The 27,211-nt window shown below is 37.6% G+C and overlaps 1 protein-coding gene across 1 annotated transcript in view; it reads right to left on the reverse strand.

Moving 5' to 3' along the window:
* Positions 1-27,211, reverse strand: part of LOC136677394 (von Willebrand factor D and EGF domain-containing protein-like) — a 59,855-nt gene that overhangs the window by 25,619 nt on the left and 7,025 nt on the right. Inside the window, exons 2-16 of the mRNA XM_066654915.1 lie at positions 25,743-25,927; positions 24,029-24,257; positions 23,284-23,349; positions 22,690-22,922; positions 20,670-20,759; positions 20,261-20,402; positions 19,880-20,097; positions 18,978-19,051; positions 17,491-17,764; positions 14,721-14,923; positions 12,835-13,122; positions 12,199-12,578; positions 11,815-11,946; positions 4,657-4,793; positions 2,201-2,362 (exon numbers count right to left, since the gene is read on the reverse strand). Coding sequence (XP_066511012.1) covers positions 2,201-2,362; positions 4,657-4,793; positions 11,815-11,946; positions 12,199-12,578; positions 12,835-13,122; positions 14,721-14,923; positions 17,491-17,764; positions 18,978-19,051; positions 19,880-20,097; positions 20,261-20,402; positions 20,670-20,759; positions 22,690-22,922; positions 23,284-23,349; positions 24,029-24,257; positions 25,743-25,927 — 2,813 coding nt within the window. The remainder of the gene's footprint in view (positions 1-2,200; positions 2,363-4,656; positions 4,794-11,814; positions 11,947-12,198; positions 12,579-12,834; positions 13,123-14,720; positions 14,924-17,490; positions 17,765-18,977; positions 19,052-19,879; positions 20,098-20,260; positions 20,403-20,669; positions 20,760-22,689; positions 22,923-23,283; positions 23,350-24,028; positions 24,258-25,742; positions 25,928-27,211) is intronic.

Consider the following 27,211-nt stretch of genomic DNA (forward strand, 5'->3'; position numbering starts at 1 on the left):
CATCATTCTGGAGAGCATAGTCCCACTGCCCCATTGCCCAATGCTGGGGGGCGTTATACCCTTTGGGCTTACTCTTGCCACTGGGCTCCAGAGTGTCAAATTTCTTCTCATTCTGTTCAATGCTGATTATACATACTCTGTCCACAGTGGGTGAACCTTAAAATAGGCATTTACTCATTATCCAAGTCCATTTGCACATATGGTTTATATTTATAAAGGCTTTCCTTACACCTCTTAGAACGTGTGTGTGGAAAGGCATGTGGAACGAGTGAGTATTTGTCTGTGATTTTGTGTGTGTGTGTGTGTGTGTGTGTGTGTGTGTGTGTGTGTGTGTTTGTGTGAGTGTGTGCACGCTAGCTAAGTTGTGTGGAGTGTGTTGAAGGAGAAGTTAAAGTCAGGGCTTTTGGCTGAAATTAATTTCTGAATCATCATCATTATCATCACCACATCACCATCAAAATCAGCATCCTTCTCCTGAGCCTCATTAATCTGCTGAGCACAGCAGAGACCACCCCAAGAAACCATGCAATACAATCACACGCTCGGAAACACTCATACTCTCTCTCTCTCTCTCTCTCTCTCACACACACACACACACACACACACACATTTGGAGAGCTGTAATTTAAACCCTTAAAAACATTTTAAAATGGCCGGTTGGTATGACATTATAGCTACAACTGCTAATGCATCCGACCAGGTCTAGTGTCATAGTGACGGGCCACAGTAAAATCTTGGCCTGGAACCTGGATCAAACGTCTGGATTTGATGATCTCTGCCCTAAGGTCACCATGCCCAATATCAAGAGTTTGTCGGTTTAAAATCCCCCAGCACTGGACTGCAGAGTGGAGGAATTGTGTTATGTGAAATTACACATTTCATTTTCTGAGGAAATGTTCTCTGCGGTGATGGAGCTCTATCAGATACATCTGAATTTGATTTGTGATCCAGAATTAATCGTCCAATATGACCTCTTCCCCTGTCCAAGATACATAATAAGAAACTGTTTTTTATCTATAAAGGTGGAACTTCCACTCCAAATATTACTGCAGGACAAATATACAAGGAAAGGATGCATATTTACAACTGATATAGTGATGGTATTAATTTCATTTAGATTTCTTCAGAATTTGACTCTGCCCCTTTAAAAGATTAACTTTGTAACAACTTTTTTTTTCTTTCACTAAAGTCAATGATGTACTTAAACTATGTCCCGATCCATAACTCTGATCTGTGTCATTCCGAACGGGAAAACTCCTTATTTCCCGCCTCATCGCTCTGGTGATGATGTCATATTTTAAAACACCATCCCCTCTCTCACACACATATTTTGTTGAAATTTCCCTCAAAGAGTTGTCGCCAATAAAGCTGCCGCTGTGAAGGAGACTAGCGCATTGCTGCAGGAATTGAATGCTTCAGGCTCTTAAGGGGAGGGGGACTCGTCCTCTGCGTCGTCCACCTTAAATCAGAGCCACTCTAACTTTTATAGCCCTCCGTTTATTTCCCCATCAAAACCCACACTCTTTCCCCTTTAATCACACACTGCAAGTGATAAAGAAAGGCTTAGCGAGCATTTTTCACCTGAAAATGTTTGGAAGGTGTTCTCCAAACTACCTTTTAAACTCTCATCGAACTCTGCTATGCGACTTTGTAAAAATAGCATGGAAAATGAATTTATTTAAGCGGAAAAAGCCAGCCTTTCTGGTAAGTCCGTCACATGACTAGTAATAGCATCAGTGGCCACCTCTAAGCTGTTTTGTTGTTTATTGTTTTGTGACATGAGCCCCTCAAGGCAGCAGACATAGGCCTACATTAACATCTATAAAGGATTTTTGTTTTAGTGTGTCAAATATAATATTTTCTAGGGTAAAGCTGACTACAGCAGCCTTGTGCTTGTGGGAATATGTCTTTATAGATGTTTATGTAGGTATAAACATCTGCCCCGGCTGAAATCTCTCCACCAAGCCAATAATATCTGGACCTGGAGTTAAATAAACTACTTTGTCAGCAGTGTGTTCATAACCATTTCATATGGTAACTTTCTGTGAGATGTTTTTAAAAGTGGAGGCCTGGTTTCATTTACCACCACTGTCAAATTATTCTGATTCTGTACTTTTCTGTACTGTATTATTAGAAAAAAACAGTGCTATTCCTGTTTAAAAAGGTACATTGTCCAGTGTCCCTTTAAAGTCCAACCTACTTTGATCTCCCATCTGGCGTAAGGCTGCTGGTCCGCGAGGAAGTTCATAGAGTGGATGGTGGCAGTGCTGAGGCGTGGGACGGAGCAGTCAATGGCCTTGGAGCTCAGGAAGGAGGCTTTAGTAATCTGCTCATCTTCACCAATCCACTCTCCATTAATATGCTTAGAAACACAGTACAGGTGTAATATTAATATAGTTAATATAGTATATCATAGCATAGCCGTTAAGAGTGAATCAAGCAATCAGTCAATCATTGCATTTTTTATACATATATTAAAAACAATGTCAACAATTTTGGGGAAGTGCTGTTTTCTCTTGTTTGTTTTTATTTCTTAAAAGTGGAGTGGTACATTTGAGGAAAAACGACTGTTGTTTTAAGTTTAACTTTATTAACTGTTTGAATTACCACAAAATCTTATTTGTAACTTGAGTTATTTAATTTTGTAATACTTTCATTCTGTGTTTACATTCATGCAGAGAGCTGTCTCAGTCCACATCATTCCATTAGACAACGGAGATAACTTATTATATATAATAGATAACTATTCCCACTCCATAGGTGGGTAATATTGACTTATTTTTGTTGTTACGGATAACTTAAGTTGGAAATGTCTCCAAACTTAGGAGATGGCTAACTGCATTAACGAAAATGCTACAAAACTAACTCGAATTACTCACAGACAAGCTAAACTTAAGCCATGTACAAACAACTCGTTTTTTCCCCTCAAGCACATCGTTCCACCTTTAAAGATGCAGAGCTTAGAGCTGTGTTTCCCCACAATCGTAGATGTTCCTTTTCAGTTTTGGTGGTGAAAATGTCTGATCGCATGTATGAGAGCACATAACTATGTCTTTGCCCTTGTAATGCTAACATGAGGAAGCAGTGATGACGGATTATATTTTAATGGTTTGTTCACTGGAGCCTGAATGTGAAAAGTCTGCGCCTTGATCACCATTCCTCTCCAGTATGTTCTAATCTAATAATCATAAGGGAATACATTAAAGATGAGTGTATTCCTACTGTCTAAACAAATGACAATGCATGTGGTAATCTATGGCCTTTTGTTACTATTCATACAAGTTTTATTCATAAAAATGATGAAATAAATAAGTACATTGAATAGTCTTCCTTTGGCAATCGAGAGAGAGAACGAGACAGAGAGAGAGTACTGTATTTTACATTATATTAAAGGACAGATAGTGATTATCATGCCTCAGGCTATAAGTGACCGGACCTTGAGCATGCTTACGTTTAATTAACAATTATTTTCTAATATTTTCTCACTATAACCCTCTCTCCTGAGACGTCCTCTCTTCCTCCTCCACCTCCTCCTCCTCCTCTTCATCATCTCAGTGTGTTAATTATGAATGGGGACAGATGGCAGGTAGATAATAAACACACTCGCGTCACCACCCATAAACTCTCTCTAATGGAATATTATAAAAGACTGCATAGGGGATAGACCACTGAAACATGTGGCTATGCCCAAATACGGAATTCCATGTCTAAGCTGTAAGAAAGGAAAGGGATCTTTAAAAATCACTGCTATTATGTCCTATGGTAAACATAAAAACTCCTATCCGGGTGTTTTATAAGTTATAAATTATATGTTTAAAGTAGCTGAAAGGGCAATCTGTCATTGTCTGTTTCACGTTATGAAAAATCCATTACATTGACACATAGCAGCCACGATGCATCAGCACTTCTGTACTAAACCTATGTCAAACACAGCCACTTCAATGTGGGGGGGGACTCGCTATATAGAGCATAAACGGGTTCACATGGATTATGAAACAATCCATATCTCATATGAGTTTTAAACAATTTATAGGAAACATTTAAATATATCACATATCCTACCCATTTTACATAAGGTTACCCAGTTTGGTCAAAATACCACAAGGAACAAACAACACAGCACCATTCTCTCCTGTCTGAACAGCCCTGCTCAGAACGATCGGTTTTAGTATCTGTTCCTTTAATCATGAATGTGAGAACAGTGTGAGAACCCAGGAGTGAAGAGCGAGGAGCAGTGTTTCTAGTCATTTTCACGTATTTCTCTTCTTTCTCCACGCTTCATTTCACCATATTCATTCAGTAAATCTTTGCTCCGCTTAACCGCCCCATTGCATTGTCACATATATGTTGGTCTAGCAGTGTGATTAGACATACTTAGACAAGGAGCCAGAACAACTCTAAAGTCTCTGTACTTGATGTAAAATGGAGCAAATCAGTACATATTATTCAATGTTTACTGACTTGGCAGAAACGACAAAATACTGAGTGGGTTATTAGGAGCTTCAGATCCCCAAATTAACGTCCACATGCACTGAAAAAGTTATTTTTTCATAATATGCTCCCTTTAAGACATTTGTAGTCAAAACTCACACACACACACGCACACGCACACACACACACACACACACACACACACACACACACACACATTCTGACCGTGAGTTTTCTGAGGATGCAGGTCAGTTTGGGAGAGTCAATAAATCCAAGTCCAAAAACTCTCACGGTGTCACAGTCAAGAGCTCGGACATCACACACTCCTCCATTCTCCACGTCTGTCAGCTCGATTGGCTGGCCTAGATACACACAAACATTAAATGGCATTAAACTCTTATTTTTAAATGAGATGCTGGACATGGATGTGGCTTATCTCAAAAATGAGTATGAGTGATTCAAGTGGGTGTCCCATATCTAAGAAATTAGTGTAAGGCCCTAGAAATGAATGTGGCTTAATGAGGATATGAGAGAAATGAAGCTTTCATCTCATTAACCTTAATATGATTGTTAAGGTATAAACATTTGGTATTGAATTAAACATTTGAATGCTGGTGAATTGATCACAATTGGTGACTTTATCTTGACTTGTAACAGTAAAGAACAAATTGAAACAATGTATTCCTTTAAATCTAATTTAAGCTGTTTCTCAAACAGCTTAAGCCCAAAACACAAGACATTTAATGCTGGTCATTTTTCAAAAAAGCACATGAGCCCATCTACAGTCACATACAGTCTTACATCATGTTAAATTTACACCTAAACTCAGTAACCGAAAGGTAACGTTTTTACATGTAAATAAGATTTATGTGTGTGGAATACCATTCTTTCTGAATGCCACTTCACAATGTGCCCACAGTGTCACGAATCTGATTACTTGGAGGGGATCTGACCTCAGCAAAGAAAGTACAGGGTAATACACACACACACAGACACATACACACACACACACACTATGATAAGGTCGATTCTGAAACTCACTGCTTCTTCACGCTTCGTGTTAAATGTCATTTGTTTCTTGTGGCATGACCTGAGTCCAGAAATACACCAGAACTTGGAATACACACACTCACACACACACAGCAGTGACTCTGAATACAATTCGACAGACGGACAGAAAGATGGATGGATGGATGGATGTATGGACAAATGGATGGATAGATGAAAGGATGGGTTTTGTTGCAGTAACAGTCTCTAAACTTCTGGGAAGGGTTTTCACTATATCAGAGGAGGTCTCCAACCTCTTGGGGTTCTCAGCATAATCAGCAGAGGGCCACGACAATGATAAACTACTCCACTTACTGATGCTGGAGGTACTTATACACCTTTTAGCTGATGCTTGTCATTGGACACGGAGAACATATGCTTATTTGCAGTTTCTATCTGCTTTTCTATGGCTTTGAGCATATTTGTCCAAATTGTCAAACATGAACTAGTGGTCTAGAAAAGTTAAAAGGAAAGATTTGACCAAAATGCTGTTTATGACATGAGACAGGACATGGCGTATGGGTCAGGTTTAGTCAGAACCCAAAAGGTTACCAAACTTTCCATGGACTGCCATACCGAATCTCATAGTTCTTCGCTGAAAGAAAATTACAGAGGTGAAGCATGGCAATATGTGAAAAACTCTGGGACATTTTCAAGGACATAAAATCTCCCCTAAAATAAATCCACACACTGAAGTAAATGTGTTACATGTCAATATGCTATTGTGTACTTGTGCATTTATATTCTGTTGCAGAACGTCTATCACATTCTAGTTTACTCAGCGCTGGCTGAATCTCTGTAAACATTAGTTTAAATTAATAACTTTTTAAGGCAGATTTTATTAAGTAAATGTAAGTAAATTTTGCATTAGGAATTAGTTAATACTGTGCCACCATTAACCGTGAAATCTTTTCACTTCATTTGCAAAGCACAAGCCTCTGCTCTATAATAAATTCACACTGATTCAAAATAGATTCAAAATAGCTGAAAGCAAAGTTACTGGTTGCTTTTCCAGGGGATAGAAGAAGGTGAGTGATATTGAAGTAAATGAGCACTCTCCCTCTCTCTCTCCAGGCTAACTCCAGATGGCATGGTTTTTAATGCACTCATAAAAGCTATGTTAGGAAAGAGAAGAGTTAAGGCTACACACCAAGCCAGCTAATTAAAAATAATATACATATTATTGAAAATAATAAAGATACTTATTTTCAGTCTTGGTTCTTCATTTTTGTGGAACATCACATTTTCAGTATTTAAACTATCAATTTTTTTTTTCCAGTTTATTCCAGCTTCCTTCCTTTTCTGAAGATTCTCTTTACATTTACCAATGAAATCTTCAGCCATACATCCACAGTTCCGTTTCAGAGTGTTTATTATTATTATTATTATTATTATTATTATTATTATTATTATTATTATTATTTTCTTAAAAAAACACTTTTCACACATACAGTGGTGAGTACTGAACTCTGGTGGGGTCACTCCATTGTTCTGAGAAACTGACATCCTTTCAGACCCACAGACTCACCAACAACTGTGGACTTCTTCAGATCTGAAGTGAGTGTGGAGCTTGATTCAAAGATGAGAGCCATGTGTTGTTAATCTGATGTGGACTATTTTAGTAATTGGTACCAGGGCCTAGCGTGGTTGTTATGGGATCCACTTATCTAAAATTCCAATCTGTTCAGATATTTTCTCTTTTCTTATGCAGGTGTGTTATTATTTGACCATCCCAAAATTATTTACTGAACAATGGTAACATTTCCCAGTGTCCTCTATTGTTTTCTTTCCATATACTTTTTTTTGCTTTGTGATTGTGGAGCTATATATATGACTACAAAAGATTTATATAGTTAAGCTACCTGAGAGCTAACAGGCAGACTGTGGCTACCAGTGTTGATATTAAAGAGCTTTTTAAACTCTCCCAAAAATTGAGCAATATGTCTCTTACCAGACTTTAAAACGCGATGGGATGAGTCCTAAATGAATTAATATTTAACATAAAATGTCAAAATGTCTCACTTTTAACAGTTATATTCTATTGTGAATATGTCTGAGATTTGCAAATAATTGCATTTAATATATAAAGACATTTTGTCTTCTTATATATTTATTTACACTTTACACAGCATCCCAAAATGATGATGATAAAACTGGTATTTGTATGTCAAAATATCAAAATGCCTCATTACAAAATAATGTTCATGGAAAAATGATATAATCAAGAATTTGTAAGAAGTTCTTTGTATATATTAAATGTGCAATTTTTGTTACAAAGTGCATAGCAAAAACCACACACAGGAGTGAATATCAGTTTAATTTTCTCTTGATCCTGATGGTCACAGACACCAAGAGAATGTACAATGTAAAAATTTCTTGAGGTAATATATGTCTAAGTTCTTCTGTGACATACATAAAGTGGATTTTGACACTGAGGTTAGAAATAAACTGGGGGAAAAGCCATCTTCCACATATTTGGAACACCCTGGAAATTCAAGGTTATGTAAGGCTCATATCCACCTCTTGAGTTCTGCAGTGTTAATGCCATGATAAACAAAGATGGAAAAAAATGTAATGGTAGAGGAAGCTCAATAGGGAGACCTTTTTCAAGGCTGCAAGCTATTCAGTCCTGAACGGAATGTGAGCTGTGTTCACATTCTGGCTGTTAAGCTTGTTCCTTGCTGGTAATGGACTCTGCCAGGGTTGCACCTTATCTTTACTTCTGTTCAACATATACAAGGACAGCATGGCAAGGTACAGACAAGGACATCACAGTTTCTGTCTGTGGGATCGGGAGATGGCATCTCTGCTATTTGCAGATGGTGGTTTTTTTCTATATTTTATATGTAGGCCCCCAGTGTGCATTGGAATGTATTGTAGCTGTGTGTGAAGGGGTCATATGCAGAACAGCATCTCCAAGTCTGAGGCTGTGGTAATCTCCTTGAAAAAAGATGACATGCTTCCTCCAGGTAGGGGGTGAGGACCTACCCAGAGTGCATCTTTGGGTCTTGTACACAATGGAGTGAAAGTGGGATCATGAGCTCCACCATAGGTTTAGTGAGGCAGCTTTCATTATGTGGTCAATATACTAGGCCACAGTAATGAAGCAGGAGCTCTGCCATAAAACAAAGCTCTCAATTTATAATTTGACATTTTTCCCCACCCTCCCCTATGCTCATTAGCATTGGGTAAAGAGAGAAAGCACAAGACTGTGTATACAAGTGGCCAGAATTTGTTTAGTCTATTGGGTGGCTAGGAGTAATGGTACCCAAAAGGAGGTGAGACACGTGGAATGAGATTTAAAAGAAGTAGTGCTCTTTTCTCAAGATTTTCCCAAGACCTATAGTATACCTGAGAATTTTAAAAGATGTTCTTTTTTGATGGAGGAAGAAGTGCATTCCATTTGCATTATACAGCTCAAATGGGTGAGAAAATCAATTACTGTAACTTGACTTCTCTCCACCAATAAGTGAATAAGTACATTACAAATACAATGTATTATTATTATTATTATTAATAGAAAAACATACATGAATATACATCCAGTAATTTTCACCATTTTTTCACCACCTTTTCAAAACTTTATTTCAGTACTTTTGAATTTTGACCTAGTTGAATCATCTTATTCTTAGTCGATCAAAGAGGATAAGAAATCCATAACAATAAGTAACAACTGCTACTATCATCTAATGTGAAAACTGCAGTAACTCATGAACATCATGAATTAAACCTAATATTACATGAATACCCACTTATTACATATCTGTTTAATACTTCCTAATCTCATAGTTAAGGCTTCCTCTCCTTTCTCTATGCTAAATGTGTTTATAGGCAATCTCATAAGTAAAATTTGACGTCCTAAGCAATTGGAGACCAATGGGAGTGGATATTAGTTGTAATCTGCCTAGATACCACAGAGAAAACAGCTCTGATTAGATGCTTTTCTTTTGGGATCTAAGCCAAGCCTAACAATGAAATACAATTGTTTAAACTACAGCAAGGATAGTAATGAAATATGAATCTAATGAAGAAAAACATGTATTTTATTTACACAAAAAAGCCATTCTCTAAACTCCAGTTTGTACCCCTCAAAAGTTAGCATCATGCTAATTGCTCCAAAAACCATACCACATACCACAAATGCAGCTGGTTGACTGTATGTTGGGGAAACTGGGTAAATCTAAGAATACTTATTACACTCAAGTTCTGAATCTCAAGTCTAAGTGAAGTGTTGAGTCGACACTTCAGACTCTTAACTCAAATCCCTATCCCTGTCTTGAACTCTGGTAGCATAGGAAAATATGAAAGTCTCAGTGACAAGATGTGGCTGTTAGAGCTAAAAGCCATATTTGAAGATAAAATCCCACTCTAGGACTTCCAAAACTTTGTGACAAAGAGGTGAAATTCAACACAAATTCTCAAAAAAAAAAAAAAAAAAAAAAAAAAAAAACTAAAAATACACCATCTGTCCAATCTCTACAGGCTCAGACACGAGTTACAAGAAATGAGTTTAGGGACCGGAGATAACGCGATCCAATGGAAAATGTAATTAAGAGCCATATTTTAGGCATATGAGGTAAGATAGCAGAGATATTGGGCTTGATTAAAAGAACAGGGCCAAAAGAAAAAATAATTTGATCTAAAGCCATCTGTGAAAAGCAGCTGCGGTGAAAAAGAATCCCTGTGCCCGTTTAATTAAACACATTTTGGCTTCCAACAAGCTTTAAAAAAACATACTGTCCCAGAATTAGACACAAAAGAAAGCAGATAAATTTAGAGCAAAACACCTGCGTTAAGGGAGTGTTCAGGATTCACCGCTCCTGTTCATCCGAGCTGTCTCATTTAGAGAGAGAACATTACAGCAGGTCAGCGCTAATTTGTTAGAACTCTGTATGTTAATGGTTTTAAAGCAGAAAATGTGCTGTAATTCGGCAACTAAGTATACATTTTGGAAATAACTTTTCTGTTCCAAGTCATTAAAGGTAAGGTCCAACAAGACATTTTAATTATTTGCATAAATAATGAATAAGTAAACAATGTGATTTAAGATTGGGCTTGGTTTTTGTGAAGTACTCGGTTCTAAAAAGTCTGATTTGTTCACGGTGCTTGTGAATGGAACCAGAGATCCACCTCTTAAAGCTCTTCACTTAAAGTATATAGTCCCTAAAATAGACTTAGGTACTCTTAAGACACATATATTTAGACTATATTATGGGCATTAAGCATTGGGAAAGGTTACTGTAGTTTCTATACATATTTTACAGTATTTATACTAATAATGACTGCACTTTAATTCCATTTCACAGGAAACTGTGTAATGAGGGACAGCTGACTGGGGAACACACCCCCATTGTATCCGTTCTTGTACTGTTTCATATGGCAATGAATCTGATGCTTTGCAACTCAAGAATATCCCACAGTGGCTCAGATCCAGCTTTAAACACACCTGCTTCAATCAGCTCTCTCTTTAATTAGCTAATTGCTCCTGCTGTAATTAGATCTAAGCGTTTGCTTGGAAAAGCTCAGTTCCCTGAAGACTGTCTTTGGAAGCTCTGATCCAAAACTGATTATCAGCACAGGGTCTCTGTAATGGGGTGAGCCTTCGAATTACTCAAATTTCTGCACATTGTTTGCATTCTCAGAAATGCAGTAAATGTAATTTGAGGTTTGGTATGTCCTGCCAAAAACAGAATATGCGACTATCTGCTTGGCACACATCCAGATTTTGTGACTTTTAAATCTACTGGTTTGGTTTTTTATACATAGCATCCCAAAATATAAGTGTTTTTGGGTACAAAATTAATGCAATATTAACAAGATCAATTCTTTACATCACTAATTTAAATCCTTTTTCTGTTTCTGTTTTTTTTTTTTAACCAAAAGCCTTACGTTTAGTGTCTACTTGAATCTACTGATCAACCTTACATAGTGCAGCAGTTTTTTTCTTGTCCCTGCATCCAACTGGATATTGTTTGTATGATCTCTATAGACAACTACAAATTGAAATGAAATGGGACATTGTAGATCAGACACATGAGCATAAGTTCACTATGCCAAATCTCTGCCAGAGGGGTATAAATCCAGAGGGGTGGAATCCTTTTCCCTGGTGTGAAGAAACTACATCCTTTGTATACCACATGAGTATTTGTGAGATCCGGTAGTGATGTTGAATTATTAGGTTGGAATTGCAACTCAAATCATCCAACGTCCTGACCTTATTAATGTTTGTGTCGCTACCAAAAAATATTCACAACAATGTCCTATGTACTTGGGCCATCCCAAAAGATAAGAAGGTCTTATTTCAGCAAATTGGAAAGTTTATTAATGAAGTCTTACTGATAGGGAGGCTGCAGTCATAGTGGATGTGTCCCGAATCGCACTGGCACCCCCACTCTGTACACTTCCCATTTCCGTTACACAAATTTGGACACCGTAGGGCCATGGCAACTTCCTCTGCTGCTGCAGACACTGAGAAAGGTACAGAAGCATTACAGTTTGTCTCTGAATTTATGTTTGTATTAAGATACAAATTAGAAATAGCTGCGTATATGCAATATGTCTTAATGTAATAGTTTAGTGAAAAATCTATTATACTCAATTTTGGACATATGCCACAAATTATTTTTGTAATTTGTGCTGTTTCTGCTTCTAAATGTAAGAAGCATCATGTGATCATCATACATGTGTACTTTGAGAATCTTAAGAAATTTTGTATCTTACCAGAGGCTCTGTTCTCAAGCCAGCGTCTCTCACACTCGTTCTCAATGAAGGACAGAAGAGCGTTCTCCCACTCCAAGTCATCCTTCAGCTGCAGGTCCAGGACACACAGCTTCACTGCCTCATCCAGCTTCCGGCCCAGCAATGTCCGGCAAACAGCACCCACTGAAGAGTTTGCCAATGCCGCCTCACACACTTCTAATGCATCTGAGGAGCCCAGGCCTCCGGGTGTTGGCCATAAGGGGCTTACTATACTCTGTCTCAGCCCGTCTGGCCATGAGAGGCTTGCAGAACTTGGCAGTGGACCCCTGCTCCCACCCGGAAAAAAATATTGCAACATCTCATCAGCAGATGGACTCAGAACTGGGTCCTGCCTCTTGTTTCTGTGATGGTAGGTAGAAAGTTAACAGAGAGATAGGTTGTAAAATATGAAATCTTTGCTACATGATAACATATATGAATACATCTTATAATTAGTGTTAGGTCCATATTAAGCAGTCTAGTTCACAGCTGAATTTCCCTATGGGAATATATAAAGACCTCTATTCAATCTGGAATCTGGAAACCTAGAATTTATTATTTGGCCTAACACCATACATAAAGAAACTTAATTTAACACGTCTATAGGTAGAGCATCACCTGTTGTAGTGAGGAGCTATAGGCTCAAATAATGAGTCCATCCTTAGCTCCTCGGTAGTGATATGTGTTGAAGTGTCCAGCTTAAGGATGGTAAACTCTGCTGTGGCATCTCTGAAGGGGAAGAGTGAGGTCTGGTCGACGTGGTCCTGAGAGAGGCAGCGAGAATTTTCTGTTTCCTGGTCGTCTGGGGATGTGTATTCTTTCTGACAGGCGCAAAAACTTCTTGAGATCTCTGCGGCCTCTGAGAGCTCAGGTGTCCGGTCAAACAAACTCTCCCCAGGCTCCAACCTGAGACAGCCGGAGAAATACAGCCCCCAGGAAATGAGCTTCTGCATTAGCCTTTGGAATTAAGCCCTCAAGACATGCAATCTAGAGAGGATTTAGGATTTGATAAAGGTTAGCCCTTCAATTTGTCTTCCAAACCCTCCCCCTCCCTCTCGCCTCTTTTATCTGCAAGTAACTCAAGGTTACGTGAGGAGATAAGAACACAAATCTGAATCTTAACAGCTCTCTCTCTCTCTCTCTCCGTTCCCTCAGCTCAGTGTCATTCGTGGCTTCTCAGGGATTAGGGAAAAAAACTGAGATTGACATAAAATCTTTGGCCTTGTCTACTGTACACTTTTTCACTGGGTCAGCAATATCCCCTGAAAAAGTGTGGAATACGTGAGCGGAAATAATTGCACCTGCTCATTCACACTGAAGGGAATTAATTGAGAGTTTGTTCTCTTTTTACTGCAGTAACAGCCTCTGCTCTTCAGGAAAAGCTGTACATTAGATAATGGAATATTACTGTGAGGACTTGATATCAGTCATGAGAAAAATGGTGAGGTCAGGTGCTGATGTTGGACGATTAGATCTGTATTACATAGTCTCCACCTCATCTCAGAAGTACTGTATGTAGCACAATCACTCAGTTTCACTGCTCCATTGCCAAATGCTGGGGGCTTTATACCCTTTGGCAGTCTCTTGGCATGGGATGTGTTATGTATTTAGATTCATTATATATTACATATCTAATACACTGAATGATCACTGGATTAGGAAAAACTGCCTTGTATCTACACTCGTTGTCCATTTTATCAGGTCCACTGTCCATAAAGGAGCACTTTGTAGTTTTACAATTACAGCCTGTAGTACACCTGTTTCCTGCATACCTTCTTATCCCCATTTTACCCTGCTCTTCAATGGTAAGGACCACCACAGTGCAGATATAATTAGGGTCATAGAGGATCATTCTCTGCATGTGAATCAGACACAGCAATGCACACTGTAAACTCTGCTGGACACACCTACCTCATTGGTCCACCTTTGTAGATATAAAGTCAGAGACAGCAGGTCAACTGTTGCTGCACAGTTTGTGTTGGTTGTCCTCTAGTCTTTCATCGGTGGACACAGGATGCCACCCACACGACACTGTTCTCAGTTACAAAGTAACACTGAAGGCTTTACAACTCTAGCAGCCCTGCTGTGTCTGAGCCACTAGAATCAGCACAACACACATACTATCACACTATCTCTGTGGTGATCCTGTGGGGATTCTGACCATTGAAGAACAGGGTGAAACGGGGATAAGAAAGTATGCAGAGAAGCAGGCTGACAGCAGCCTTTATCTGTAGAACTAAAAGGTGCTCCTGTTAGGTCAGTGGAGCTGATAAAATGTACTCTGAGTATAGATACAAGGTATGTTTTCCTAATCCACTGAGTGTTCTGTGTTTCAGAATATAAAGAGAGTATACAGTAGGTACACTGTAAAGTAACCAAATTCACTGATTATTTGGGGTGGCATAAAACAACAGGTTTACAATTTAAGCGTGCAAATAAATAACCTGATTTAAGGGTAAGGGTTTTTATGTTGGCAATGAGTCATGTTTTTTTTTTTTTTTTACCTCCAATCCTGAATGAAGTGTTCTAGTTCCGTGTTCTTGTAGATATTCCCCTCTGGACTGTGGAAATCATTGTGTGTGTTCTTGTCAAAGGTGCCGCACAGTCCCTTGGTTTTGTTAAAGTCTCGACTTGGAACTCTGACAGAAACACTCATGCCCCAGTCAGCTACATCAGCTCGCACAAATGCTCCAGATGAAAACAGGATCTGAGAAGAAGAAATAATAGAAACTGATCAAAAATATTTTAGCAGCACTTCTAGCTATACATTCTTTGCTAAAATGCAAATAAAAACAGAAAGCAATGATTTGCACATTTAAGTTGACCTGTACGTGCACTTAAACAATGCAAAGTCACTATATTTAATATTTTACATTCTTAGCTTTATTGTTTTTATAAATATTCACTTGTTCCCACCTTGATGCCTTTAGCATTTTCAAAAATAATTGAACTTGCAGTCTAAAATCATTTTGGAATTCTTCAAATTTATTTAAAATAACTCTTTAAAGCTTGACACATGAGATGATAATAATAAAATATATTTTTTTTAATATGTCCTAGACATATTAGTACTCTGTTCTTCATTCTGACCTTTTTACATTTCATATACTGGTGATAATAAAAACACCAAAACCACAAAGGCTATTTTTTATTGTTTATCTGCACAACAGTGTTTCCATATTTAGAGGAACTACAGTTGTTTCTGTAACTGTCTGAAACTTGGCTTGAGTTATGAGGTCATTTAGCAGACCTCTCACACTCATCTGTATCATCATAATCTTCCTCTGAATCTGTCTCCCAAAATCTATGTGAACAACTGAGCCAACACATTTTGCACACAAAGGTTTTTGGAAAACTAAAAATACATTTTAGTTTCATAAAAATACATGGTAAACTTAAATGTGTTTTGGTGCTGTAAAGAACAGATTAACTTTTCTGAATATTTATAATTAATGAGTATTTGGCAGGTAGAATACACTACATCTATGAAATGTAACAAAAATGCTTAGTTTTACTTCAAGTAACATCATACAAATTATATAGTAATCTTGAGATTTTCTCCTGTGTTTTCATGATGATAGCAACAATTTTTGTAATGGTTTGGTAAATGCATGGAAATGCTTCCAATTCATTCATAATTCAGTAGAGAACTCAGAACACTTGTCCCAAAAGGATAGAAGTTTGTTTCTGTATTTCCTTTCAGTAGATGATGAAAGAGCCACCTCCAAAATCATGTATCATATTTTATACGTTTGGCTTTAAAGGGTTAAGATGAAAATTAAGATTAAAACAGCAACACAGCATTCTTTGACTGAGGATGTTTCATAATTCTAAATGTACATGACGGAATAACCCATATGCTTCAGTGCAAAACAGGGTTGCCGGTATTTTAGGGGATTTTAACTTCCCATCATGTATAATCAAAGGTTTCAGGGACTCTGGAGAAATCTTTGTGTTTAATAATCAAGAAGTATAATACAATGATGAAAATGTGGTGCATTTTGTGCAGCTGAAGACACATTTGACAAAATTAATGGCAAAAAGGTCTGATATTAAAACTGCATTATTTAATGTCATTAGTCTCCAAAGATTAAATACATGCTGATTAAATGAAATGTGATGGATAAACGCTGGTAAACACTGGCCTTTTCTAAATTTGGGGATAAGGAAAAATGTTAAAAGTTGTGTTTTTTTGTAATTGAACATAATTTATCATTGAATTACTAACTATTTTGGAAACAGTTTATTCATTTATAAAAAGATCATTCATAATATAACATCTGCAGGCTACTATACAAGTCAAAAATTATTAGATTAAGTGTAAGCAGAAGCATTTACACCATGTGGGAGAATGGAAGATTCATGTGAAACCCGAGTTCTTCATGTTCTTCACTTCTAAATTTGGCTCAAGTAAAGAAACATCTCAGACTTTTCCCTTGACACAAGTTTATTTCAAAATGTTACTGAAGTGTTAAACTGAAAATATCTTTGTATTAAGTCACTCCAACTGCAGCTTTGCTTTTTATAATAATGCCTAATGTCTCTAGATACCTGTGAAGTTTGAAAGTAGGCCGTCCAAACACTTTGTACTACATTTACTTTATTTATACTCAAAATCTGGCTGAATTTTCAATAACACAAAGCAATTAGCTTCGAATGAAGAGCCAAATTATTTTTCGCTCAGTAGGAGTGAGAACAAGAGCCAGTCTTCCTAACAGACAATTAAAAAAATAAATATAAAAAAATAATAATAAAACAAAAAGAATAAATCAGTTTCAGCTGCCCTCAGGTCAACAATCAGTATTTGAATTAATACACTATTGCTATTGAACTATAAAGAAAAAATGTTTGTTCTATTATTGCTATTATTATTTGTAATACTATTAATATTGTTACTGTCCATAATAATGTAACTGCTTCCTTTTTTCAATTTTTGTAGCCATTCAATTTTTTTCTTTGTCTTGCTTTTATTTGCTGCCTCTTTTACTATTTTATTGTAAAGCACTTCATACGCTTTTTAAAAGTATATAAATGAATAAAAAATTATTACTATTAGTAGTAGTAGTAGGAACTATTGTTGTTTTTAATTGTTATAAAAAAAATAATTTAGTTTCTGTGCTGCCATTCTTCAGTAAAACCTGTCATTATTGACTATGTTTGTATACTAAATATTATGAATATTAGTATTTAAAATAAGGGCCTCCAGATGTATGATATGTTTTGTAAAATTGTCCACCCTTAAAACTTTACATAGGGAACTTTGTGTGCTCTTACCGTGATTTTCTTGCCCTGATGTGTCTCGTGAATCCTGACATGGTTGTTGGGGGTGTGTCTAAAAGACCTGATGGACAGCTGAGGGCGTGTCTCCTGCAGCTGCCCATGGCACATATCAAAGGTGACGATGAGGTCGCCCTCTTTCGCTGCGATGCCACAGGTACAGGACACAGTGTAGAGACGACTCCCACAATCCCACTGCCGCGTGTGAACCTCAAACCCTCGTACTGTTGCCAGCAAGACAAACGTCCCCATCCCCTGGTTCTCAAAGTGTCTGAAAAAATGTAACAAAATATATTACCACAGTCCAAATAAACAAAATAAACCAACTCTGGAATGCCCTATCCCAAAAAACTTAAATGCTAGCCAGCTATCTATTTGCAATAATAGGATTGAGCAGTTAGTGTCCTTATCCAAGCATGTTCAAATGTTGAAAAAGTATTATTTTGATCAATACTGTGTTCAAATTATGCCAGAAACAAAATTTGAGCATTGTAATTCATTAGTACAATGTTAAAAATTACCAGATAAAATGTGTGTCCCTGTTATTATTTTTGAGTTTGTCAGGTTTGTTATTGTTGGGTGGGATAGAGAAATAAATCAGAAATAAATCGAAGAAAAAAAAAGTTGACTCATTTAAAGAGTTTAATATGATACGAACCAGGATTCAGTTTATTGATAATAATATAATAATAATAACAAATGCATTTATATGCGGCATGGTGGCGCAGCAGGTAGTGTCGCAGTCACACAGGTGACTGTGAGGAGTTGGTGTGTTCTCCCCGTGTCCGCGTGGATTTCCTCCGGGTGCTCCGGTTTCCTCCCACAGTCAAAAAAATAGAGAAATAATAAAATGATAATAAAATGTAAAAAGTTAAAATAATACTGATATGGCCCTGGAGCATTCGACTCTTAACATGCTCCATATAACACTGTGTATTCACATTCCATATATATTTGGACAATCTCATGATTTAATGACAATATGAATGGGCTAAATGCAGCATCTCAACATTCATTTAGTTAACAAGTAAAACAATCAAAAAGCGTAAATATTTGCATTAAAAGTGTGTTCGTTAAAGGTTACACGCAAATGAGCTGCAGTTTCCTTTGATCTGGATGAGCGCCATTACGGGACACGACGTGAACTGATAAGGAATAAAAGACATGTTAACAGCAGCCTCTTTAAAAGTGACCTTTAAAATCTACTTAAATAGACATTAGGGGGTTTCTTCATTCTCACATAAAGGGCAGAGAGAGAGAGAAATGTCAGGATCATAGTATAATGACCTCCAACTTGAGTAAATCAATTAAAATACAGAGGAAAAAAGAAAAGAAAGGATAATCAACCATCTGAACAGCTAGTGCTCATAAGCATTACTGTTTACAAAAAGTAATAAAATGTATTGACCAAATACACCTTGAAAAATCACCTTGCATTAACAGGAGGTAATGTGTGCATGCGCGCGCGTGTGTGTGTGTGTTACCTGCCATCAAATGTTATGATATGAGGATCTGTGAGAGAATAACAACTGCTGGTTGGAACATCCTGAACTGTGATCTAGAAGACAGAAAGAGAGAGAGAGAGAGAGAGAGAGAGAGAGAGAGAGAGAGATTGTCTAACAGCAATCTAGTGTAATAAATCTGAAGCTTGATCATAAGGCACCATAGTTTTCCATCATGATTAAAGGACCCTCTGCTGCTAATATTTACACCAAAACACAGATGGTGGTCTCAGGGGGCCTCAAAAAGTTACACAAAAATGTGTGAGTATGTGTGTGTGTGTGTGTGTGTGTGTGTGTGTGTGTGTGTGTGTGTGTGTGTGTGTGTGTATAAACATGAGTTTATTACAGACTATACGATCCTGTGTTAAAAAAAAAAAGAAAGAAGAAAAAGGAAACTATTCACTAAGCTTCAAAGTGAATTGAAAAGTATGCATTCATTCTGAAGGTTTACATCACACATGTCCAAATGTTTGCAACACAGCTTATAATACAACTTCAAGGACATCCCATTGTGGACACGTGTTCTAAAATCTTCATCAAAAAACATGTGTCCACAAACTTCCAGATGCACATTACACATTGAGATAGGCTGCATTTTATTGTTTTTGGCTGAAGTTCCAGTCCAGACAGCACAGTCTCACTCAAATCTAACATCTTCAGCAGCACTGGGTGCACCTACAAAAGCTGATGTCACATATAAGGGGTGTCTACAAATGTTTGGACATTTATGATATCACAAATTTTTATATTGCACAGAAATAATATGATGTGATTGTATGATACCATAGGGCATTTTGCAATGTCCCGCTCATAATTCAGACTGTGGCTGTTTGTTCATAGTAATATGTTGCTGCTATATACTAAAGGCCTTTTGTTACACTGACCTTTACGGGTGTTGGTGTGTATCTTCTCCAAAGCCTGGGGCTGGTTCCAGTTGGTCGTGCGGTCACGAAGCTCATACGGTTACCATCCCGAGTGAAGTCCGTTACGGCGGTAACAATAACGCTACCGTTAGCACAAACACCATCACGGCATGGCTGTGAAACCAACTCGAGGTAACATGATGACAAAGCCACATTTGGAGCTGCAGCTACTAAACTGTCTGAAAACATGAAAATGAGAGAACATGAGAGAACAGACACATAGTGTGAAAAGAATCATAGTGAGAAAAACAGAGCAAGTGAGACAGACACTTAGTGTGAATAGAATCATATTGAGGAAAAATCAAGAGAGAGAGAGAAATATTTGAGCTGCTGGGCACACACCTGGCTCATTTACACCGAGTTCTAATCTTAATTTGCAGCGGTGGTTTGGTTCTGACCCAAAACAGGAGATTGGAACTGTACTGTGTACAGTGAGAGTGTGTTCTTTACCATCTTCACGGATCTGCAGGAAATCTGGAACAAACTGCAAACAAAAATACCATATTTATATTTATGGATATAAATTAAATGTAAGTAATTGAAAATAAATATCAAGGGCTCTGTAGTGGAAGTGAATTTGATTTCTTGCGATGGCATAGCCATCTGTATGCAGGAAACCTTTATATCACAACTGATCTTGTTCTAAATGCTAATTCTGTTAAATCAGCTTATCACACTTAGAGGAACTCTGTAACTTTGAAGGACAGCAGATTATGCTGAATGCTGAAGCACGAAATAAAAATAGATTCACCTTAATCCCAGCAAAGAATCCAAGGCTCTCTTTGGAAGGTGACTGGACACTGGAGGAGTTTAGAAGAAATGTAGAGACGCTGCAGAAGAACTGTCAATCAAACCATATCAATCACAGCTTACAAACAGACACTGCAAATATATACAGAAGCCGGGGAACCTATAGAGCAGTGGGGAAAGTTTTATAGCTTATGAACACTAATTAATTTCATAGGGATGTGTGGCTATTGATTAGCACAGCTAGCATAGCAGCAGGATTTGAAACTAGCAGCTACTGAAACAACTTCGGCTGAGGAGAAAGCTAAGGGATAAGAAGATTAAGGGATGAATTTTTGGGGTAATTATGAAGATGCCTTATTGAAACAGGGCACGCCATAAGTAATTGGACAGTGTCACAATGTTCAGAGTGTACCCCAGCACACTGGACAATCTGATTAGAAGCTGCAGTAAAGCATGCTGTAATGTTATTTTAATTATTCTTCGCTCACTGTTCATTGTTGAAACAAGTGGGAAATTTGGAAGTGCTAGGACATTTTAAATAGCCTAAATCATGAAAAAAAATATTTTCTGACTTAAAATATAGGTTTTGACCCAGTCTGTAAACACTGTTCACATGTTTAAACACATAGTTCACTCTTCCAGTCAGTCCATTTATGGTAACCAAAATTGAATATGTTGTCATAGTCCATATTGTTCATGGTTAGATTAGATAAACAGACCCAGTCTGTTTCATTTTACAGTATAGAAGTTGGAATATGAAATTAAATAAATAAATGACCATTTTTGCAACAAGCAAATAAAATACTGAAATTGGGCTTCAGGGGAAAACTTAAATCAAAGAAAATTATAGGTTAAGAGCTCTTTAAACTCAGTCATTGTTATGGAAACTTAGTCAGAGTCTAATTATCTGCAGACTGCTCTGCATGTGGTATATCTTGTGTTGAATGTACAGTACATTTTACAGCTCTGTGCAGAGTTAACATGTGTGTGTGTGTGTGTGTGTAGAGATAACATGCTGACTGAGTCCAGCTGTAGAACATGTTTGACCCCATAACCCACATCAGGTCTGCACAACTTCTCTGTCAGACTGGGCCTCGACTACTAACACATTTTAAACACACATAACTGCATCCATATGACAGACTGTTCACTCGGTTCCACAAGGAAACATGTTTCTTAAAATGCATTGGAACTGAATATAAAATGCTAATAGAATGCACTATAACACAAATGCGTATCCTGAACTTTTTGATTCTGAAAACACGTTTAGGGGTTTTTATTAATACAGAAAGAACGCTTAATTATGTAAATTCTTAATGAGTTTGTCTTAGAAACTGCCAAACACACTAATTGATGTCATGAAAAAGATGTCATCTAGAAGGCAACATATGCTTTTAGAATGTAAATGTTACAAATGTTGCCATGTGGTTTACAACGGCACAGCAACCTACAGTAGTAACATAGTAATGGCTTGGAAGCACTTCACCTGGAATACTACCAACTGGAATACTACCTACAATATTATAGTACACTCTGGGGATAACATAGCAACAACCTGGATTAGCAAAGCAATGGCCTAGCAATGGCTTTACAACAACTTGTGTTAACAACAACACAGACTATCATCACCTTGAATAACCTGAACAACCTGACAATTGTAAAAGTTTAGCCATACATTAACAACAGCCTTGGATATCTGCATTTCACAGACTGTCCTGGGTGCTTTGGAAAAGAGGTATTAACAATAATGGGGTGAATTTGTAAAGGAACACTAGGAAAGATTTGCATTTTTTGCTGCTGGGTCTCCCCCTAGTGTAATTCATTTATACAGCACTGTAATGAAATCAATGGGTGGGTGGTTTCCTACCCTCCTCCAAAAGCTACATAGTGCAGTTTCTGCAGTACTGAGCCCAGAGTAGCAATGACAGGTCAGTGAGGAGTCACAATTATTTTAAAACTGTAATTTTTAGGTAAAAATATTGCTTAGAGTTTCTTTATTAATAGCAACCCATTTCTGGTACCTTTTCTCCAAGTCTGAAATGAAGTCCGTCCATCTCCACATGAGCATAAAGCTGAGTGGTCTTCTCTCTTCTCACCTCCACCTTCATGTTGTTGGAAGAATACCGTCCCCACACCACCTCGTACCCAAGCCCCTTGCCCCTTGTCTCAGCACTGTACGAACATCGCAAATGGATGCTGCTCCCCACAAGCTCAGCACTAACCACTGGCCTTGAGGACAATGCAGGGACAACAGCTAAAGAAAAAAGGCATTCAACAAATAAATATGACTCTAAATTATTACAATGCGTTTAAAATGCTCTTTTTTTATTTAGCTGCATGTCATATACACAAATGTGAATAATAATAATAATAACAACAATAATGTGGTAAGCATCCAGATTGCTAAGGAAGTTGCTAAGGCTATTGCCATGTTTTTATTATAAAGCACCTTTTGCAATATAGTGCTAGACTAGGGGGGTATTCAAACCTTGTTTTCTACACAAATAAATAAGCACGCAAACTCACTCTTATAAACTATCTCTGTCTTTATGAATAGAGTTGAGACTCCTCAGGATTAAAGGAGAAATCTCATTTGTGTTATTGTTGTTTTCTACCTTTACAGACTCCACTGACTCGCACCTCTCCGGGGAGACAGACTTTAGAAGAAAACTCTGAAACCACTGAAATAACAAAAAAGAACCAGAAATAATTAACTCCAGGCATCTCTCATCAGCTTCATATACATGCTAACATCCTTAATTTATCACAGAAACAGTTCATTTTCTGATGCATCCCTCAACGGGAATGAGGAAAGGGAAATCCTGGAATATGACTGAGCCTTAATGGAAAAACAAGAAGACAGAAAATCTGTTGCAGAAGAAAAACAAACAGTATATTTTCACAAAAAAAGAAAAGAGAAAGTTTTAATTTATTTTATTATTATTAGCATTCTAATATCTGAATGAATCAGTTAATGATCCAAAAAGTGGCTTCCATTCATAGGGTGACCATGTTAAAATAGGTTTTCTCTGGTAGAGGCTGTTTGAGACTGTTTGATGTGGAACAGATGCACCAGAGGTTACCTGCTATATCACGTAAGCAGGAACTAAGGCACCCGAATGTAACTGTTGTCCCATGTAATGTGGAATGAATGAACTAGAATAAAATTTCTGTATTATTTAAGATGGATCTGGAAGTCCCAGAATGCAACTGCTGTACTAGTTGAACAGAAGCAACAGAATTTCACAGTTGCAGCATAAAATAAAACCCTATCTCTAGGTGGAACAAGTCTGAATATTAGAACATGTTTATGGATTTTGCAAAAAAAAAAAAAGATGAAGACAATAAAAATTAAGTTACCTTGTGCACAGTATCCCATGCACCCTTGTGTGGGCTGCAGGAAGTAGAGAAGGAAGTGTCCACAATTGCGTACAGTGATGGGAATGCGGAACAGACAGCAGTCTTTAATTCCGCCAAGGAAAAACTGCCAGTTTGCACAAGCTGATATCTGCCTCACCTCTCCTACAGCTGGCAGTGAGACATCTTTCAGTGAGAGCCACACTGGAGCCTGAGTACCACACCGGTTTATCTACAGAGAGATTATAAATATTATTATATACACTGAATGATCACTGGATTAGGAACACTCACCATGAACACACACGCATGGTCCATTTTATCAGCTTCACTGACCATACAGGAGCAATATGTAGTTCTACAATTAGAGAGTGAGTCAATCTGATTCTCTGCATACTTTCTTTTCCCCCATTTCACCCTGTTTTTCAATGGTCAGGACCCACACAAGGCCACCACAGAGCAGGTATGATTTGGGTGGTGGCTCATTCTCAGCGCTGCAGTGACATTGACGTGGTGGTGGTGTGATAGTGTGTGATGCACTGGAATGAATGGATCAGACAATAATCTTGCAAAACATTAAAACTAGCTATATTTTATACTATTGATGTCCAAAACAAACATTCATTATCTGTAACCGCTTATCCAGTTCAGGGTCGCAGTGGGTCCAGAGCCTACCTGGAATCATTGGGCGCAAAGCGGGAATACACCCTGGAGGGGGCACCAGTCCTTCACAGGGCAACACAGACACACACACATTCACTCACACACTGACACCTATGGACACTTTTTTTTTTTTTGAGTTACCAATCCATCTGGAACATGTGTTTTTGGACTGTGGGAGGAAACCGGAGCACCCGGAGGAAACCCACGCGGACACGGGGAGAACACGCCAACTCCTCACAGACAGTCACCCGGAGCGGGAATTGAACCCACAGCCTCCAGGTCCCTGGAGCTGTGTGACTGCGACACTACCTGCTGCGCCACCGTACCGCCCCCAAAACAAACATGCATCTCCAAAACAGTAATTTAGGAGAGGAAGGAAAACAATTTAACTGTAATGGATGTCAGTGTAAAAAATAATTTTATTCCAAGTAAGTTTTGAGTATTTCTATTGGTCCATTCTTCATGAAATTTTCACACAATGTGGACAGCCGCTGTGTTCAAATAATGTAGTATACGGAAAAGCCACAATAATGATGATAAATGTTCTACTTTGGACAGCAACGATATATAGGTAGATAATCTAAAACAAATACAGGTAAAACAAGTACAATACACTGACACAACATCAGATCAATTTAGAGCACACTATGGTCAAACGTTTGTGGACATATTACACTGCCCCCAAAACAACAGTCCTATGCCATTGGGCAATGTGATCTTTACTTTAGGCTCATGTGCAGCTACTCCAAAATATCTACCTTTTTTCTTTTTTTACTTTTTTTTTTTTTGTAGAGATATACCAACTATTCATCACCACAGTGAATAATTTGTGGGTTTTTGTTTTTCTACGATGGATCGCTTTACATCAAACAAATAAAACCCACTCTCTATAATTTTTTTATATCTTAATCATCATTAACTTATGGGTTTTTGGACATCTGTTTTTCTGTTTTTTTTTTTTTTCACTGTGGACAATTCTGATTAATAATTTAATGGTCAAACAAAACATTGCCAATCTATAAGTGGTCAGAGGTGAGCAGGTTGTGTCCCTCACCTCCACACAGCTGGTGGGCATCTCGGCAGGTTTGTTGTTGATGCTGAATCTGTACCATCCTGGTTGAAGTGAGTGGTCACAGATCAGGTCCTGAATGGCTGTGTTCTGAAGTTCTGTGGAGTCAAAATCTACACTTCTGTAAGGGTTCCTCAATGTTCTGTGTCCTCCGGGATAACACTCTGGAGCTGTATGATACACAGAATGTTTAAACACACTGTAATTATAGAAATATTAATAAATAAATAAATAATAATAATAATAATAATAATACATTTATTACATTACATTACTTTTCAAAAAGACAGACGTTTACAAGTTAGATTTAATATGAACAATATAACAATAGATAGACAACATAACAAAAAAAACATGTAAACAAATATTTATGTGGGCAATTATTTAAGGGGTTTAATTTAATTTTTGAGTTTAACGAGGAAGTTAACATTTAAATGAAGTTTAAATGTAGAATCATGGATGACCCCCAGGTTATGAACTGCACTGGAAGGAGACACAACAACATTTCCAATAGAAAGTGTGAGTGAATTGATTCTTTTAAGAGAAGCCTTTGAACCAATAAGAATTACTTCAGCTTTATTGCTGTTTAAACTTTTATAAGTTTTTTTCAGATATTAATAAGATATTATTCAGCCAATATCTACTTTCTGAGAGACACAATATTAATTTATGAAAAGATTGGTTAATAATAGACTAATAGTCCTTACATTAATTTGGGTGTTGTCCATGTAACTGTGAAAATCCATATTAAATCTATGGATGATTTTGCAGTGGGGGAGAATGTAAATTATAAACAGCAAGAGTCCAAGTACAGAGCCTTGAGGGACACTGAGGGTGACAGTTGATGTGAAGGAGATATAAACAGCAAGAACATGGTTCTGGTCAGATAGGTAGGAACTGAACCAGTCAAGAGCAGTGCCTTTGTAGATGTTTACTAAGATTCATTCTGTCATTATCCATAAACACTGTAACCAGGTGCCTACCAAGAATCACTGGGTGCTGGTAAGGAACACACTCTGTATTTGCACACACTCTGAATGGGGTGCCAGTCCATCACAGGGCACCATAATCACACACACTCACACCCTTTGAAAAGCTAACGTGTTTTTGAACTGTGGGAGGGACCCGGAGAACCCGGAAGAAAACCATGCACATCAAAGGAGAACACACCAAACCCTTTACAGACAGTAACTCAAGTCAGGGCTTGAACCCACAACCCCAGGACCCTGGAGCTGTTTGACAGCCGCCCAAATATTATTATAATACCGTCATTTCATTGTTACATTTTTATGTCTTATAGTCTTAAACGTCTAATAGGAAATCAATATAAATCGAGGTAGGAAAACAAAACAATGGAGGTCTCTGGGGAAAAAAATACTTGAAAATCATAGCATCTGGGCCCTTAAATGTATTTATATTCATTATACAAAAGGTAGAGGCTGAGCAGTGACCTC

This window comes from Hoplias malabaricus, chromosome X2 (assembly GCF_029633855.1).
Source record: "Hoplias malabaricus isolate fHopMal1 chromosome X2, fHopMal1.hap1, whole genome shotgun sequence".
NCBI classification, from domain to species: domain Eukaryota; kingdom Metazoa; phylum Chordata; class Actinopteri; order Characiformes; family Erythrinidae; genus Hoplias; species Hoplias malabaricus.